Source organism: Danio rerio, chromosome 14, assembly GCF_049306965.1.
Source record: "Danio rerio strain Tuebingen ecotype United States chromosome 14, GRCz12tu, whole genome shotgun sequence".
Lineage (NCBI taxonomy): Eukaryota > Metazoa > Chordata > Actinopteri > Cypriniformes > Danionidae > Danio > Danio rerio.
Genome location: NC_133189.1, coordinates 28,230,495 through 28,250,097, shown reverse-complemented (window position 1 = coordinate 28,250,097; position 19,603 = coordinate 28,230,495). Strand labels below are relative to the sequence as shown.

General features: G+C 35.4%; 2 protein-coding genes across 8 annotated transcripts in view; both read right to left on the bottom strand.

Moving 5' to 3' along the window:
- Window positions 1-8,578, bottom strand: part of kif3a (kinesin family member 3A) — a 28,751-nt gene extending 20,173 nt beyond the window's left edge. The window contains exons 1-5 of the mRNA NM_001017604.2: window positions 8,435-8,578; window positions 6,790-7,072; window positions 3,310-3,454; window positions 3,119-3,203; window positions 1,307-1,412 (exon numbers count right to left, since the gene is read on the bottom strand). Of these exons, the coding sequence (NP_001017604.2) occupies window positions 1,307-1,412; window positions 3,119-3,203; window positions 3,310-3,454; window positions 6,790-7,072; window positions 8,435-8,440 (625 nt within the window). The 5' untranslated portion in view covers window positions 8,441-8,578. The remainder of the gene's footprint in view (window positions 1-1,306; window positions 1,413-3,118; window positions 3,204-3,309; window positions 3,455-6,789; window positions 7,073-8,434) is intronic.
- Window positions 8,579-12,092: 3,514 nt separating this feature from the next.
- sh3rf2 (SH3 domain containing ring finger 2) overlaps window positions 12,093-19,603 on the bottom strand; it is a 95,368-nt gene continuing 87,857 nt past the window's right edge. For all 7 annotated transcript variants that reach the window (XM_073921827.1, XM_068213335.2, XM_073921828.1 and 4 more), the window contains 4 exons: window positions 18,279-18,520; window positions 15,463-15,746; window positions 13,035-13,318; window positions 12,093-12,800 (listed from right to left, as the gene is read on the bottom strand). In XM_073921827.1, the coding sequence (XP_073777928.1) occupies window positions 12,620-12,800; window positions 13,035-13,318; window positions 15,463-15,746; window positions 18,279-18,520 (991 nt within the window). In that variant the 3' untranslated portion in view covers window positions 12,093-12,619. The remainder of the gene's footprint in view (window positions 12,801-13,034; window positions 13,319-15,462; window positions 15,747-18,278; window positions 18,521-19,603) is intronic.

The window sequence follows — 19,603 nt, the reverse complement described above, 5'->3', positions numbered from 1 at the left end:
GCGGATTCCTCTTTAAAAAGAACCAATTTCTTAAATAATGCTGACACCCTTTTTGTCAACACATCTTTTCTATTATATTAAGAAGTTCTACAAAGCACTTCTCATGCCCTGGCTTTTTGGTCAGAAAAGCAGTTTAACTGAGATACACCCTGGCTGGACAAGAATTTAATATTCAAGAATGAAATTAGTTATTGATTGGATTATTGATAAAGTGATAAGCATATTTCTGGTATGTGTGGCAACAATTCTTTTAATTATAGTAATATAAGCACAGCAATAAATAATATTGACAACCATATTGACCGTTTTTAATATAATCGATACTGAATTAGGCCGATATCTTTGAATTGATAAATTATGTATCATTTCTGCTGCTTGAACCGCGCCACACTCGCTTCTGTGATGTACAGTAAAGTAGCAGATGTGCAAATTACTAGAGCTAATGCTGCTAGAGAGAAGATAAGAAGTCAGGAGTGTGGGAGTTTCTTCATCATGAAAAGAAGCTGCAAATGCAAGATGAAATGAGGGGGCGGCAGAACATAAGAGAGATCTGAAGTTTCGCAATGCCTAAATTTATAAAGATTATCAGACAAAAGTCACAGCCAAAAAAAAGTGCTACCCACTACCAAAAAGCCAGTACAACAAACATTTGACAATATGAAGAAATCTGACAAAAGCCAAGCCTTAAAATGTTGCGCTTGTAAAAGAAAAGGAAAATGATTCCAATTGATTGGTTGAATAACAACTTCAACATCGTTGAGGATTTTGGAATTGATTTACATTTAAAATGTGTTGAACTGTGCTACTCCTGCCCTAGTGGCACTTCTCTGAAGTTTCACTAATAAGATTTGGTTGCTCCATATATGCATTATTTTTTTTTGTAAGACAATACATTTTTAAATTTATGGCCATAAAAATGTTTATGTCATTTATCAAATTTAAAGATTAAGGTTAGTTAAGGTTTTAAAATAAAATCAGTTGTTCACTTTATGTGCTTGCCTTTTGTTTTTTTGCAATCATGCTAAATCATGCAAAAGTGTAAAAATTATGTTTATCTGCCTTTATATATATATATATATATATATATATATATATATATATATATATATATATATGTGTGTGTGTGTGTGTGTGTGTGTGTGTGTGTACATATATTATCCTTACTTGTAATCCTAACTGATGCAGTGTGCAGCTTTTTATTTCTTAAACAGCCTTGTCAGAAGATGTATCCCATGGCCATATTCCAGGACTCCCAGACCCAACTAACTGTATCATTCGCTTGATAAAATATCTGAAACACACTCACGGTTTTTGTGTCCAAGAGTCATAATCCGGTCCATATCATCTGCATTGTTTACCACATAACCAGAAAGATCCTTGATATAAACTCCCACGTCAGGTCTCTCTTTAACCTGTAATTTAAGTTCATGGTGTCTGTCATTGTTAGGCGATCATCAACCATTTTCTCAGAGAATGACTAAGTGACAAAACATTGCTGTAGCTCAGATACAAGTTTTATTTATGGATGAATTTAAAAAAACACTGTAGTGTTTGGGTGTTCTGTGTTGTTGTCTGAGGTAGGGCTGCACGATTAATCAAAAATAAGATCACGATCTCGATTCGACTCAACACAAGATCTTAATTCAGCTTAGCTACGATTTAGCCAATTATATTTTCAAGGTCAGGAAAAAAGCAAGGCAGTTGCGCAAATCTTCACAGCAACATTGACACCTTCAAATGGTGTTAAAAGTGTCACAGGACATATTGCAAGTCTGTTCAAGTCCACCATAATGACTTTACAAAATTTAGCATTTTAAGCAACAGTAGACCTACACATAGGCCTAATAATATTGTTGTTGTTTTACCTTATGTTTGAGAATTAACAATAATAATAATAGGCTAATCATATTAACCTGCATTTTACATTTACAGAATCGTGAAAAAACGTGATCTTGATTTTAAGCAAAAAAAAAAAAAATCGTGATCACATTTTTGCCAGAATCGTGCAGCCCTAATCTGAGGTAATTAGTACAAAAGTATGAAGCTGAATGGTCAGTTGTTGTCACAGGACTCGATGTGCGCTTTCTCCAATTTAAAAACTTAAAAGTTATGAGCCTCCATTGGAGAAACTGAACTTGCGCACGCAAAAGATGTCAAATGTGAACAGCCCCTAATGAAGTCTTGCGAGTAGGCATGGGCCGGTATATGATTCTGATGATATAATAACCTTGGATAAAAATATCACAGTTTGATGGTATTGTGATTACTGCTCTAAAATATATTCTTTTTAAATGTCTGTATAAAAAAACAAAAACTTTTTTCCCCCCTTTGAAGACAAAATATTTTACTATGAGAAACATTGTAAATATTTTGGAGCAGTAAACATGTCAGACTAAATAATTCAAATGAATCATTGACTTCTGCTGGCTTCATTAGTTTATAAAACACAGATTTCTTTACAATTTAAAAAAGTATTTTTGGATATCTTTTCTGCTGGAGATACTGTTGTCCTAAAAGAAACAACAACAAAAAAAGTGAATAAAAAATCTTACATATACCACAATAACGGTATAGCAGAAAATTTAGCGGTTTTAAAACCTTGACTCTTCGAAGCTGCAGTACACCTTGAAAACGGTTATCGTCCCATGCCTACTTTTGAGAATATGATTTTTTTTTGTTTAATTTTACTAGGGATGTCAAAAGTACTAAAGTTGGTACAAAAATTATAGTAAAGAGGTCCGTAAAGTTTTAAGGACCTCAGGCATTCGAATGTTGCTCTATGTTGTCATTAATACAACACTTATACAAGTAAGCGTTTGATGACTCAAAATCTGCCAAGACTGAATTGTGTAACATATCTATTTTCTTACTCAAATTTTCCAATCTGTAGCTAAAACAATGATCAAATTACGTCAAATACAAAAGAAAAAGATGTGTCATCGACAAACTCTCTTTGATATGTGCTGTAGAATCCTGTGGGTACAGATTTCATCCGGATGTATGCTCTAATCAACTGCTTTATAAACTATTTTTAAATTGCTGATGTTAATGACACTCCTAATAAGAGCAATGACTGTGAACTCAAACTCTCACTTATGGAGAAATGTTAGTTTCTCACCTCCAGCCTCTGCATTTGGTCCTTTCCCAACAGATCTCTCACCTCCTCATTGTATATTTCCAAATACGAAACTCTTACCAGGAACCTGTGGTCAGATAACACACATCGTAATCAGTTTATCTTAATACTGAGAATTTAAAAGTGTTGGGTTCTTAGTGGCACAGGACATAAAAAACAGCCCCTATTTTTACCTGGTGTCTCCTTCTGCTTTTGCAATGTGACCAAATACATGAGCAAATGAATTTGGGATGATGCCTCTGAGTTCAGGCACTGCTCTGACACCCTCCATAGTGAACGTTTTCCCTGTGCCAGTCTGACCGTAGGCGAATATGGTTCCTGAAAAAACAAAATCAAAAACAAACAAATAAGATCCACATGGTAAAACATTAGCTGAAACTACTCATATGAATTTACTATCCAGAGGTCAAAAATAAAAAGTGCAAAAAGTGTTAAGAAGTGTAAAACATTTTCGGGATTAATCCTTCATCAATGCCACATTTCCAAAAGAAATATGCCAAAATACATTTAAAAAGCTCATTCTCATAATTATTAATATATTGTAAATATAATAAAAATATTATGGACCATAAGACTGGATTATTATCCCTACAGCTGTAATAAATCACCCACATTCATATGATTATCCAACATATATTTCACAAAAAAATAAGGACTTTAAATGAGTACAAAATATCACATAATTAAACAAAGTAAACATTAATATTAGGTCTGCACAAACAATTAACAGTGGTTTTGTCAGTAAAGCCAGTTCTGTAATTAGCTGTAAATCTACTGTATTCATATGGAGCAGTGTTTACTACACAGAGCCATAGTTCAATGGCAAACTCGATTCTAGATTCGGAAATCAAATACAATCTTTTTTGTGATTTTACAGCGGTTTTCGACACTTCTAGGTGGTGAACGTCTCTGTGTTGCTGCTACATCTGAAAGGCCTTAAAACTAGTGCATTTAATAACATGTTCTTCTTCCTCAAAACTCACTTCCTAACTACAGCCGAGTGTTTGAATAAATCATCCTGTGAGATGATTCTGTAGTCGTGTGATTATTCGTCAAGTTGTATCAATAAAAGCAGTGAAGTCCTATGTTTGATTTTCTGGCACTGCATCCGCAATCTCATACTTCCATTCTATATAGTACTTATAGTAAAATAAAAACAGTATATTAAAAACAATATGTGAGCCGAGTAGTATATCTGAATTTATAGTATTCGAAAAACAGTGAGAAGTACCCGGATGACGTACTACTTCTGGCAAGATTCTGAAGTGCGCAACTGATGGAAGCTGTGCTAGCCATGATGCCCCATGAGAAAATTCCTGAATGGGAGTGAAGTGACAAAACTAACGCAAAACTAACGTATGTCCTTTTTTTTTTTGTCTGAGTTTTATTCATACTACTCACATTTGTGCTGTATAAAACATACTATTCTAACAGTCATGTTCAAATTAAAATGTAGTACCTATTTTAATAGTATGCGATTTTGGACGTAGCATGGGTCTCTTCTTTGTGTTGTATTTGCAATTTCTGCATGTGATCGCTCTCTGGCATTTGGAGGAGCTTTACTACTGATCTTAGAACTGTTTCCCTGACAAGATGTGCATGACAATCCCAACCTTTGCCAAATCGTGGTTATATTTTATTTTAATTTATCATGCAGCCTTACAATAACATAGTACGTCGAGATATACATAATAATAAATATATATATATATATATATATATATATATATATATATATACATAAATTCACAAGTTCACATATAACCACAATAGAAAAAATAGATAGATCAACCACCTTTACCAAGAACAATTGAAAGTTCTGTTAAATTAAAATAAAAAGGTTTTAAATGTCACTTTCAGTCTGTTAGTTAAGGAAATCTATTAGCTACTGTGTTCCAAAACCAGGGCTCAACAATAAGGACTGCCCAATGACCCGGGGCTAGTGTGAAAGACGCTTGGGACAGAAGGCAGGATCATTCCTGGCCTGATTAGGGCCACCTTTTGTTAAATAATTTCGAACTGCAATAAAATACACATATTTTCCATACTGCTCTTTTTGTTTTGTTAACACAGGATTTTGCTCACTATTCATATATTAAAACTTTTGAATATTATTTAAATACATTATTTGAATAATTATTAACATTCAAATAATTATAGACACTATTTTTGCGCAGTATCTAAAATATGTGGCTAAAAAATAGCTGTTTTCTTTGGTGGGGTCAGTGAAAATTTTGGCAGTGCAGATAAAAAAATCTGAACCATTGGCCCGATCGGACAAGTACAAAAAAAATCTCTAGTGTTGAACCCTGAAAACAGTGACAAAATTGGTGTTTAGAAAATATAAAACTTCTGCCTAAATTGATCAATGTTTTTTTCACATCACCTCATTCTTCAGTTATTCATCAAATCTTGACCTATCAAATGCTCCCTAGCATCTGACATGCCACGCCCCCTACAAGATGCTTTTCATGAGATTCGCTCGAACCACACTCAAACAATAGCAAAGCTGTGATATAACAAAATGCTATTGGCTGTTTTTTTAAAGGGGAGGAGCAATGCCACGTCCCACCCTCTCTTAATTTTTCAGTTGCACATAATGCACATTTTAAAGCACTTCACGGGACCTTTAAGATTGAGTTCTTCGCTCATTCATCTCCGCTCTATAATATTGATGATGTGATTGTATCTTTTTCAATGACTAGAACATTTAAATCTGAATTAATTAGGATATTTCATAAGAGTGATGAACAACAGGAGATTTCTGATGTTTTCTTCTGGTTGCGCTCATATGTACAGTGAAACAAACTGTAACCATATTTCATTTCTAAGTAGTACAACTAATCAAATTACTTTGTTGTACTACTTTGAAAGACAGAACATCTACAGGTATATACATGCTGCATATGTAAGACAGAGGGAAAAAATTGCATCTTTACTTTTACGTCCATCAGGAATAGATTTATTTAATTATGTTAATGTTATTAACATTTCAAGCTCTACAATGTGAAAAGTCTCAGTAACTATTGTCCATATTGAACGATAACGATACTGTACATTTCAATAGAAGCTATTAAAGCTTCCAGATTTAAAAGAGTAGCCCAACAATCGCTGAAGCCACAAAAATTAGAGGATCCATTAAATGACATAGCATATTTTCAGATCGGTGGCCGAAAATTTAGTACATCTCTTATATCAGCACACTTTTAGATTCCCATTGTTGAACATTTCTGCTGTGTGATTGGCTCTTAGATCAATATAGAGTAAAAAAGGTCAGAGTACATCATTACTGACAAAAACTTTAGAGCGGTTTGATATAATATCGTTTATCGGCCCAGCCTTACTTGACTTTGTGCACAATAAGTGAATGCACAAACAACAGAATGAGAAGTTTTTTTGATTAGCAGATATAAGAGGCCTCACATTTTTTACAGAGCAACATCAAATCTTTAAACCCCTTACAGTATATCGCTTGTGCAATTTTACTATTTCTTGTTAAATATCTGATTCTGCATTATAACTACAACTTAATTGAGACAAATAGCAAATGGCAAGACTTTCCTAAAAAAAAAGTTGTACAACATTTACAAAACATGTACCAAAACATTTGTTATCTGCAAGATCAGACAAACAGACAAAACGGTTTTACTTACCATTGTAACCCTCTAATACGGAGTCTATGATGGGCCGTGCTGTTAAATTATACACATCCAGCTGTTTACTGTCTGGGCCGAACACTGTGTCGAAGGTGAACGTCTTTGGAGGCTCACTGCTTATATCAAGTTTGTTCACAGTGATGGTTCCTCTGATCTCGTCCACAGTTACGGACTGCTTGTGTCCCATTATCTTCTCCTTCTCATTGAGTGGACGACATCTCACCACCACTTTCACATTATCACTCACCTCCAGCTTCTCTGGTTTGTCCAGCTTATTGCTCTGCAAAAAACACATGATCTGTTTGTCAGCAATATGTAAGCAGGCCATAAATAAAAATCCAAATTCATTCATTTTCTTTTCAGCTTAGTCCCTTTATAGTACTGATGTCGCCACAGCGGAATGAACCGCCAAATTATCTAGCACGTTTTTATGCAGGGGGTGCCCTTCCAGCCGCAACCCATCTCTGGGAAACATCCATACACACTCGAACAATTTAGCCTACCCAATTCACCTGTAGCGCATGTCTTTGGACTGTGGAGGAAACCTGACCACCCTGAGGAAACCCACGCGAACACAGGGAGAACATGCAAACTCCACACAGAAACGCCAACTGACCCAGCCGGAGCTCGAACCTTCTTGCTGTGAGGCAACAGCACTACCTACTGCGCCATCACGTCGCCTATATAGATTACTTATTTACGCTAAATGTTTCTCCCTAGCTGTGTGTAGAAGTTTGCTGCTGCCATAAAATTAAGTTTAAAAGTCTGTCTTTCTGAATAGTCAGAATTATGATTATGAAATATAATATTCACTTTATTTCTTTCTATTTTGTATGACAATTATGACGTTTTCTCCTGTTCACAAAAATAATGTAATGGAAGAATATGCTACAGCAAGTAAGTTTTTAAGTAAGTTTTAAGTAAGTCGTTAACCTTCATAATAAAAGTGTCAAATTAATATTTGAGTGTAATTTAGGATGACAAAATGTTATTTCATTTAAAGAAAATTAATTTAAATGTATCATTACAATTGATCATGCTCGTTGAAAGAAGAGATTTATAATTATTACATTTGTTGTAAGCATAGACTGTAACATATAAGCTATATGGGTTCTCTTGTACAATAAAGGTCACTGGCTGTTTGTGTATTAAATAGGTGATGTGGATTCAAAGCTGTTGCTAAGCAGCGGGTTAGACCGCCCGGCCTGCTAACAGCTAATTTAACAGACAACAAAAAAACACGTTCATTTTTTCACAGATAACACAGCTTGTGGGCTGTAGTAATCTTGCCTGAATCAATTTCAAATGAGTCTAAAAGTAAATCTGGCTCGTTGATAAATTTAAATATCGTTAAAGCCCACGAGCTTGCGGCGAAGCTAATAACTAACGTTAACGTTAGCAGGCTGCTAGCTTGAGGTGCACAAAACCTTTCTGGCCATTGGAAGAACAAAATCATCTCGTAACAATTAAACGCATCATAAAACGGAACAATAGTAGTAAAACGCAAGGCATAAAAGCCTGTCAAATAACAGTCTGTGAATATTTGCATGAAATTCCGGTTGCAAGCAAAGGAATGACGGGAAGGTGGGGCATAACAACACATATTATAATGATAAATGAAGATAAGAAATGACAGTCTTACCGGCATTATCAGACGCGGGTTTGTGAGCCTTTTTTGAGACCCAAATAAACGTTTTTTTGTGTGTTTGAAATGATAACCGATGAGCTCATTCGGGTGGATGATGTATTTTTCCAGCTCAAGCGCCCATCCCAACCTGCCCTCTGTAACTGGACATGCGCGGATATCCGCGATCCTGACTTCACCTCGGGATATACATATTTGTGTTTATCCACGTTTAACCTCTTTCATTTTTTCTTATTGAATTTAAGTCTCTCATTTCATATCTGATGCAGATAAAAAATGAATTTAATACGGCGCCCTTCTATTTATCCACGTACACCATTTGTGTTGTTTTGATGTTATTGATACGTTTTCCCTCTTAACATATATACATGTTAACAATTTGTTTTGTGATTTATTAAAGATATTGGTAGTTTAATGCTTTATCTTTTTCCCATCTATAAATTAGTTATTATTAATAGAGACATTCTTTCAAAAACATATACATGTTCACTAATAAAAAAAACGTAACAGGGTCTAACTTAAGCTTGTCCTCCTTCAAACAAATCCTACAAAACAAAGCATAAAATCATAAAAATCGATGATAAATTGCATCCTTGATCACTGTCAGCTTCTACTCCATCAAATGACGTCACCAAATGAGTATGAATGAATGGCACATTCCTCTACAGAACAATTCACAGGAATCAACCATCAGTCCATTTAAGATTTTTTTTTTTGATAAAATCCTTTTTTCCCCACTGTATTTATGTTATTATTTCAGAGACAAATGTTTCTGGTATGCCTCGTTAATATTAATCAGTGGATCAATGCACTAAAAAGAAATAATTTCCTCAGCGTGATTCTGTTGTATAGGCTTACACACACACACACACACACACATTAATGTTAATAAACAGAGTGGATTCTGAAATGTGTTTTGTTGCTTTTTATTAGTTTAGGTTTAGAGTAATAACTTTCCCAAAATTCCAAAATAAAAAATGAAATAAAATAGGAACTGAAAACAGGAAAGTTATAGAATACAGTTGTCAGGATATACTGTATTTGCTATGATGTTTCACACAACAAAACATTTCCACTTTTACTGTTTTGAGACATCAGGAATTTGTGCGTAAAAGACAATCTTATGTAAAGGCCCATTCACATCATGAACAATAACTGTTGTATTAAAGTGCAATAGTTGTCTGAATTGGATCAAAACATTGCACCACCAATGTTGTCCTAAAACTATACAACAACATTCTCTCAGGACAATTTTGAGAATCGACATGACTATAATGATAAAGACACAGTGGAATGATATTGGCCCGATCTCAAATGGCACACTTCATTTGTACTTGAAGTTTGCTATTGAATCCCATTTTCTCTGCAATGCCTTACCACAGGACATATTCTTTTTAAGATTTTTGTTGACACTGTGATTTCAACATTCTCAAAAAAGACAAGGACAGCCCCATAACTGGATGGCCGTTGTTTCAATGCACAGTGGTGGGGTGTTAAAAGAAAAATCTATACATTCCACTATGCTCTTTTTTTTTTAAACCACAACTGATTATGCTTAGTGTGTACAGCTAAATTTGGATCTTTTATTTTTGATTTAAGAGTGTCACCGTGTTAAACATTAGCAAAGTTTAACTTAGCTCAGTGTAAAAGGACAATTAACACTCGCACTGTGCACATGGATCGATTAAAGCCCAAATTATCTTTGATTTTAAATATACATGATGCTCCATTTACATTAAGCTGTGTACAAACTTAGTCGACAGAACAAAATGTACAGCTCACACAACAATTAGAAACATCTTTTAGCCACATGGTGTCAACACTGAGCCAGAATGTTGTTTCAAAGTCTAAAAAAAGAAAAAAAAAACATAACAAACTTCAAGATGTCAAAAAGATGAAAAGTAAAGATGCTAAGGGATTATATAGATCTGCACAGATCTTTTTTTAAAATCCATATTGTATAAATTGTAACTTCTGAAGAGAGAATATGAAAACACTGGATGGATACGTTTTTAACTTATTAAAAATTGTACCTAGAAACGCTGTGCTTTTGACTGCACATATAAACTACTTTGAGTAAGGGGTGTGGCTTGAACATACAAACTACTACTTAAGTAGGGGGCGGGGATTTCTTTTTGCACATTATTCCCTCATGGCAAAGTAACGGTTAGAGGTGCGTGGTTAAGAATATTGTGGCTGAAGCCATCAAACTGACGTCAACAGAGAAGGATTGCCACTCCAAATGCAGAAATAAATGCTCAGACTTTGATTCAAGATTACATAAACATTTTTTTTTTCAGTGGATTATCTTGCATGGATTAATTGATCACCTAAAGAATAACAATGTGCGCTAGCAACATAAACATTGTACATTCTGATTTCACATGAACTTTAAGCTCTGAAAATGCAGACTCAGATGAAGACCACAAGGGTTTAAAGTACCATTTGGGACTTTTGTTAGAGCTAATAATTGCTGAAAAACATTAAAGGGCTAGTTCAACCAAAACAAAAAATTTACTCACTATTTACTCACAATCAAGGGGTTCCAAACCTTATCAGTTTTTTTTTTTCAGTTGGGAGCTGTAACCACTGACATCCATAATAAGAAAAGCAAATACTATGGATGTCAATGTTTACTGTTCAACAACAACAAAAAACAGGGGTCTGTTCTTCGTATCTTGCTTACACGATCTAATACAATTTTTCAGATCCTGGATCTTTTAATTTTGATAACTGATCTCTGGCTAATTTGGTTCTTCAAACAAAGCTGCTGGCTTTACACTTTCATGTGCCAAGAGTATTCAGCAATTTATTTAGTTTTTCATTTAGAGCAGATTTTCTTTATTATAGTAGCCTAGGTCTAATCAATTTTCTTAATCGGCGTAAGGAATAACTGGCTGTTTAACTTAATTTTGCGTCAAAAATGCATTTTGAAATCAGTATCAAAACACCCCCATATTAGCTGTCAAAACAATGAATGCATAAATTATCATTCTTTTAAAAAAGCTGTAGAATATTATGCATGTCTACATCATACACAAGTTGTACTAAAGCCGGTAGACAAAATTGTATGTGTTTGAGTCTAAAAAGTCTATTATAATGTTTTCTTTGAACCTGTTGGGGAGAACCACCCTATGACATTTTTTATTATTTTGTAGTGCAGATTGCACAAGTTTTATTTATATACATTTTTTTAACTTTACACAATTTTTTTAAACTATTTATTATTTTCCCAAGTGTATACAACTACTACTGTGAGAAAATATCAGCATTCGGTACATACTTTTAGTATTACCTTTGCTTGAAATGAGTCGATCTAATCCTGTTCATATGAAATAAGCCTGCTCCTGAGCAGGTTTGTGCTACCAGACCTGTTGCTACCCCCACCCCAACACTAAACCCAACAGTTATAGTAATGTAAAAATAGTAGTTGTACGGAGCATTATTTATGCTATTAAATTACCCAATAAATTTTATTTTTCAACGCCTACCCCCACCCCAACCCTAAACCCAATCGTCACTGTAATGTAAAAATATGAATTATTGTTGTACAGTGTCATAAAAAATGTTGCTATATTTATGTGCATATCACATCTAGACTTTACCATCCTGGATCGTGTCAAATCATCAATAACTAAATCCAGCTAACTGAGTAATCTACGTACAAAGAACAGACCCCAGGTTTGTGAGTAAATGATGTCAGACTTTTTCAGTTTGGGGTAAACTTTTTTTGACAGCCAGTCAGAATCAGTCTTATTTTAAAGACCTCAAACAGCATTCATTTTGAATAAATAGAACCAGATTGTATATGATATTGATGTGAATGCAAAAATATTAATACATTACCTTTACAGTTATCATTCTTGATATGAACAGGCCTTAAGTCATCACTCATCCTCCATTTACCCAACAGTCATAGCTATTCATAATTTCCCAAAACTTTCCCCACCCTCACCCTATCCAAAAGTGCAAACAGTGACACAACATAAAGGCACATTTATCTGTCTGAATCGACCGATTATGAAGGAAAAAATGACAAGTTTTTGTGCAAGGTGGGTGTGGATGACCTGTCATACCCTACAAGATATTGCTTTTGGTTTATTACACAAGAGGTTATGAGAGTGTGACCCTAAACACAGCACTGGTCAAAGGGCAAGCACACAACAGCAGAAACTGTGGCACTCAAAGGATTTTGTCTAGCAGTTCCAGAACGCTGCTTTGGAAAAGGCCTGTTTTTCCACTGATCTCCTGCGTCACCAGAACTCTTCCGTCTGCTCGAGGCCTCTGAACCAGGACCATTTCTCCTTCAGTGAGCGTGAGCTCTGCATCTGTTTTGGCGTTGTATCCCTTAATTACCCTACATCTGGAAAAAAAAAGCATTAGGCAGTCAGGATGCACTATATTTATAATGCCAGTAAGTTCTAGATCATGGCTCAGTTTCCCTTTCAGATTATGACAGGAAATGTTTTCGTTAAAAAGCAGTTTAAGTGCTTTATCTCAATAAATCTGCCAATTTTCAGATAGGTTTCTAGGTAAATTTCCACAGACTATCTACTAGATCAGATAACACAATACTTCCTCTTAAAGACATACGCACCTACTGGAGCCGGATTGGTTGTTGATCAGTACTGGCTTCATATTTAGCGCGAGGGAGTCCATAGCAGCATGATCTTGGCCTGTGCTCTTTCTGGCTGGAGGGGTTTTTGTGTCTTTGAGGACTAATGTATGTCCATCTCGACCCAGTATGGCCGAGGGATTCCAGTGGTCCAGAGTTGAAAAGCCAGGCTGAGAACTAGAGCTTAATCCTGCAGTGGAAGTGGACGGCGTTTTTGGTGCTGTCTGAGGAGTGTCATGAGCCAGGAACCGCACTGACTTCACTGGCTGAAAGAACAGCAGAATACAACAATTCAGTAAAAGCATGCAGACGTTCGTTCGTTCGTTCATTCATTCATTTCCCTTTGGCTTAGCCCCTTTATTTACCAGTGGTTGCCACAGTTGAATGAACCACCAGCTTATCCAGTATATGTTTTATGCAACAGATGCCCTTCCAGCTGCAACCCAGTACTGGGAAACACCCATACACACTCGCATTCACACACATACACTACGGACAATTTAGTTTATTCAATTCACCTCTGTTGCATGTCTTTGGACTTTGATATCAGAGCACTCTGAGGAAACCCACACGAACACAGGGAGAACATGCAAACTCCACAGAGATACGCCAACTGACCCAGCCGGGGCTCGAACTGGCGGCCTTCTTAATGGAGATGCTATTCATTTGAATATTTGAGAGTAAGGAATTTGATGGTGGGGCAGTTGTGGCCTAAAGGGCTAGGGAGTTGAACTTTCAGCTGAAAGGCTGCAGGTTTGATTCCTGGTCCCAGTAGGTGGAGTGAATAAACTGCAGTCTCTCCCTCTTCGTTACCCAGCTGAGGCACCTAACCCCTAATTGCTCCCCAGACAGTGGAAGCAATAGCTACCCACTGCTTCGAGTCTGTGTGTGTGTGTGTGTGTGTGCTCTCACTTCTCACTTGTGTGTGTGCACTTGGATGGGTCAAAATCAGAAGACCAATTTTGAGTATGGTTAACCATACTTGACAATATTCATCTCACCTCATTTCACTTCAGGTATTGCAGTGTAAGGATGTAGTGCTGCATAGTAGTAAATCTGATTTTTATAAATAAGCTGATTAATATGACACAGGCCCGTAGCCAGCCCGTTCGCCTCATTTTCAATTTAATTAGAAGGTTTAAATACTGCATGTTAATGACATTTCAAGTACTATTTTTGTAGCAAAAAAAGCTTGTCAGATGGTCATCATAACCGCACTTTTTAATCTACCAAAAGCATTTCCGAAAGGTTTAGAATAGAGAAAAACAATACTTGTTTTTAAAATACAAAAATAAGAATCTGTTAAAGTTTTAAATTTATTAGGCAAATAACACTGGCCAGCACATTCAATTTTCCTTAGTTATAATTTGTGATGCCAAATTCGGCATGGTGTGACCTTTAGAACAGGAACACAAGATTCTTAAAGTCTTAAAGCCTTTTTTGATGGGTTATTTTCAGAATTTATTATGGAATAACAGTCAAAATAGGACAAAGAGCTTATCTATGGGACAAATTCTGGACCTTTTTAGTGAGGGGTGGATCTTTCGAACTACCCAAACCCCCCTGTGACCAAAACACAACCAGATTACTAAAACACTAATATCAAAATGGAATAATGTGTGTGTGTTTTCTGCCTCCTGTTTTGCAATTTGATGGATTGAGTTATCTGATGTGTGGTTCTGTGGTTTTTTTTTTTTTTGGTTTTTTGCTGCTGCTTTGTTTTTGTCATTTTTATTAGTTTTTTCTTTTTAACATGCCAATTAAGTTATATAATATATAATGTAAATTTAAATATATATAATGTAAATTTAAACAAGCTAAAATTAACATTACACATTAGTTAATCATAATAGACATGTTTAAATGAAAAAAAAATGACAAAAACACACAGATGATAATAAAATGAAAATGGAAAATCGAAAAACAAAAATGAATTCAAACTTTTTACTCGAATAGTTTTTTTTTATAAAATAAAATAATGGGCTATTTTTCATACTGATTATCTGAAATGATGTTTTATCTGATAATTGTACAATTAATTTATTCTTTCTTTATTATTCTCCTTATTATAATATTTTTATTTTTGTTAATTTTGTTCTTAAAGGGATAGTTCACCCCTCATCCTTCACTCACCCTTTACTTGTCACACACCTGTTTAAAAACCCATACTGGTTAAAAATCAGTAATCATTAACTTCCATGGTACGGTAGTTGTTTTCCTACTATTGAAGTCAATGGTTACCTGTTCTACAAAATATTATCAAAAAAAAGAGACACAAAGGTTTGACTTGAGTGTGTGTAATTTAAAAGTAAATTTATATTTGAGGGTAAACTATCTCTTTATGCATAAAAAAAACATTTAACTTTACTATTTAAGTCATCTACCTTTATTGCTAAAAGTGTTTTTTTACCTTCTCTGCATTGTTCTTGTAAGCATCTGGTTTAACCAGAATAGACTGCCGAGTTGTGGTGGTCTCCTTCTGGCCAGGGTTGATGATGGGTTGATAAGCACCAGCAGAGGGAGATGTTGTTTCATAAGCCCAATGCTGTGCCTTCATGGGGTTGGAGAATAAACCATTTCTCTTTTTAGGAAGAACAGGTGAGCGACCGAAAGTGTAGATCTGCCCCAAGTCCTGAGGTGGAGGCTGCAGGCTTAGGATAGAGTTTGAGTTGTAGCTTCCATGGTGAGGCAGTCCTAAATAAAAGGCCAAGCAGAAGTTAATTAGTGAATCGCATTGAGCAAAAAAAAAAAAAAAACCCTGCTGCAAAAGACAAACTACCCACGCAAATTCTTTCTGACGACAAAAAATACTTAAAATTAGTATTGTAATATATCATCAAATTTTGTCATTTTTTAAAAATTATACAGAAAATGAAATGAAAATGTATTATGTAAAACAGCACAGATCCAGTTACAATCAATTTTTGAGTAATTAGGCTTTTTGTTGCTTGTTGAGATTTTTGATCAGCAAGGCATTTACTTAATGAAAATGAAAAAAAAAAAGGAATTAAGTACCACTAATTTATTATATGACAAAATGTAATTTCATCCTGTTAAGACAAATCAGAATTTTATTCATTACTTCACTCTTCAAAGCGACATGAACCGTCATGAATATGTTGATTTGTTGCTTGTCAATGCATCCTTGCTGAATAAATAATAATTAAAAACTAAAAGTTATCATAAACGATCTCATTTGCTAATATTAAAATGTAACATTTGTGTCCACCAACAATGAGGAAATAGCGTTTTGCTGTATTTAATATTGTGTTTGCCTATATTGTAACTTAAGCTTGAGATGACATTGTAATATTGCATATTGTAGTAATCTGTTTGTAATGTATGTTCAGATTGAAACAATTAAAAAAAAACTGAATTTGCAATATTTAATAATCATTGTTAATGTTAGCAAGGAAAAATACAAATTTTCATTGCTTTATTATTTGTATCATATAATTAAAGTTTTAGTAATATATTAGTAAATGTACAATTACATATAACCTAAATTAACTGTTATTCTAATAAATACTGTAATAACATTTGATGTTTTTAAAGCTTGCTAACAAATTTAGGTAATTCTTTATGAATGTTAACACTAAGCTTTATAGAGAAAGTGCATTATGTGTTAGCACTAAAATATTAATCAACTGTTGAGAAATATTTATTGAGCAGCAAATCAGATTAGAATGCCTTCAGAAGGATCATGTAACACTGAATAAAGCAGTGATGATGCTAAAAATGCAGCACTTTAAAATCAATATAAGTAAGTGGTTCATTCCACTGTGGCGACACCTGATTTATAAAGGGACTAAGCCGAAAAGAAAATGAATGAATAAAAAGAAATATATTACAACATATAACACTATATTACAACTATTTTCCATCAATAAAACAGCCTCATTGAGCATAAAATAATCATAATTATAGCTTAAACTTTTGACAGACACAGACTTAAAAAGCTAAAATGTGCAAAAGCAATTACAAGTGTGATTTTAGAGCAGTTGCAGTGGCTACATTTAGGCCCCGTTTACACTAGTGCGTTTTAGTTTTAAAACGGCGTTGTAGAATGAAAACGATCCGCGTCCACACTCGCGTTTTACCCAGCGTTTCTGAACTGCTCTCCGTCCACACCAAAACGCTGAAAACGCACATCACGTGACCACACACACACTCTCGGCAAGCACTCCAGCATTTCTACCCAGATGAGAGCTCTGCTTGTCGGACTGCTCATCACGCATCTCCCGCGTGATCTAATCTGACTATATTTGCTAAACGTGATATTTCATTCATGTTGTTGTCTTTATCTAACGACATAGGCCAATTTCCTGACTTTGGTCATTGGAATCTATTAAGTTACTTGTTCACGGGTAACATGTTTTGGTTAAGCGCAAAGATAAGTTAATGATTAATCCAGGTACATTGACTGATCGCTTGCCTTTATTTCCTACAATGTATAAACTTATTGTATGTTATACTTTTATAATTAGCGATTATTAAAACTGATATTCAGCAAAAGAGAGGGTGCGTTTCGTATTTTCACTGAAATTGAAAGGAGGCAGTTGTCATAGGCTCCGTTTTGTTATAAATATCCACACAGTGAAGATGACGCTCATATATGCAGCACGACGCCTCAACATTTCTGCTGTCTGTTAAGTTGCTAATATTAAAAAGAAAATAGGCAGTTCCTTAAATCATGTTTACATTTTAATGTTGAGAAAGTGAAACAACGTAGCCAAGGTGATGTGAATGAAGTTATAAAGTACACTGTTCCCTTTGAAGATTTACCCGTGTCCTCGGTATGTTTTCCATATCAAACTGATGTGATATGTGATATTCTCCCTATGAGAAGGGGGAGACTGCAGCCTTGATCAAACTTGCGAAGTCTGAACTTACAAGAAGAGGATGCGAGACTGAACTGTGTGTGGGCTACTTAATATTGAGGAAAAGCCCCAATCAGATAGGCGAACGTTTGCAGCCCCGCCTCCGTTTTCAGATGTCTCCGTCTTTCCCCATCCACACTGAGACGGAGCAGCAGCGTTTCAGAATGAAAACGGCCTCTCCAGCGTTTTCAAAAAGCTCCGTTTTCGGCGCTCGAGAACTCCGGCGTAGTGTGGACGGATGGCGTAACCGTAGCAAAACTTATGCGTTTTCAAACTAAAACGCATTAGTGTAAACGGGGCCTTAGACTTCTGTGGTCAAATCATGCTAGGGCATGTTCTCTCTCACCCCTATGTGTGGCATGAAAGGAGCGTCTCACTGAGCTCCAGCCCTGCTTTCCGCCCAGCTGTGCTGCTCTTCCTGGACCGGCAGATGACGTCACAGGCATTGTAGCTGAAGGGCTGTCAGTGTTTACCCTGTCGAGGGCCAGAACAACAGCCTGCGGCTTGTGTGAGGCGTGGCGCTTTGTTGACACTGCACTTGAATTAGGAATGGCAGGTTTGCTTTGTTCGAGAAACCTTGCTGATGTTCTGTGGGAAAGTCAGTACATTACTTTCTAAAATACTCCAATGAATCATTGCCCGCACGGGCTCATTGGAAATTCATGCTTCAGCTTACATATTTGTGAAACCACAAAAACCTACTTCAGCATACCGTCACCTTGGAATTATAAGGTTCTGTCTGCGTTCTGAATGATTTTGAGATATTGAGCTTCAAAGTTTTTGCATTTCATAGTAAACAGTATGTGTATAACATTTGTTTTTTAAATAAAAAGTCTTAAAATGTAAACCACTTATACAAAAACATTCCATAATGTAAATAAGTTGTCAATTAATAAGAATATGTCAATAACTCAATTTTGACAAAAATGTCAGGTGGAACCTTTCAATTCTAAGGTGACAATATGTTTGACTGCAGTTTCCATTCATAACAAACGCTGTGGGGCAGTATGATGCCAACAACTTTTGTTATTATCAATGATTAAAATAATACTTTTATGCATTTCTTTGCACAACAAATGAATACCACAAAACAACTGAACGATGTCTATGAATTATAATCAAAATGGAATCTAAATTATTTGTATGACAAGGAGACGTGCATTTCCAATGAGCCTGGGCTGAACATTGCACTCTGCTGTTCTTTTTAAAATACATCTATACATCAAGAAGCTCATTTGAAGAGTACATATCTACATTTTCTAACATTGTGTGTGACATATTAAACTGTAATATAAAGAAGAAAAGAAATTAGTATTGTTAGTTACACGTGAAGGCCACTTTATTAGGTACACCTGCTCAACTGCTTGCTAAAACAAAGATCTAATCAGTCAATATTATGGCTGAAACCCATGTAGGGGTCTATTTACACCTGCTCACTTCATGTCTTTTCTCTAATAGATCTAGATCTATGTGCCCTCCAGAAACTTGCGTTCTGTGAATGAACGTCGCCTCGAGGTTCCATCCCAAAGAGGGAAGAAATCATTTTCCCGAACGCTCGCGTTCAATCTGCCCAGTTAGTGGAATGAACTCCGTAACTGCATCAGAATGGCGGAGTCACTCGCTGTTTTCAAGAAACGACTAAAAACTCAACTATTAAGTCTCCACTTCACT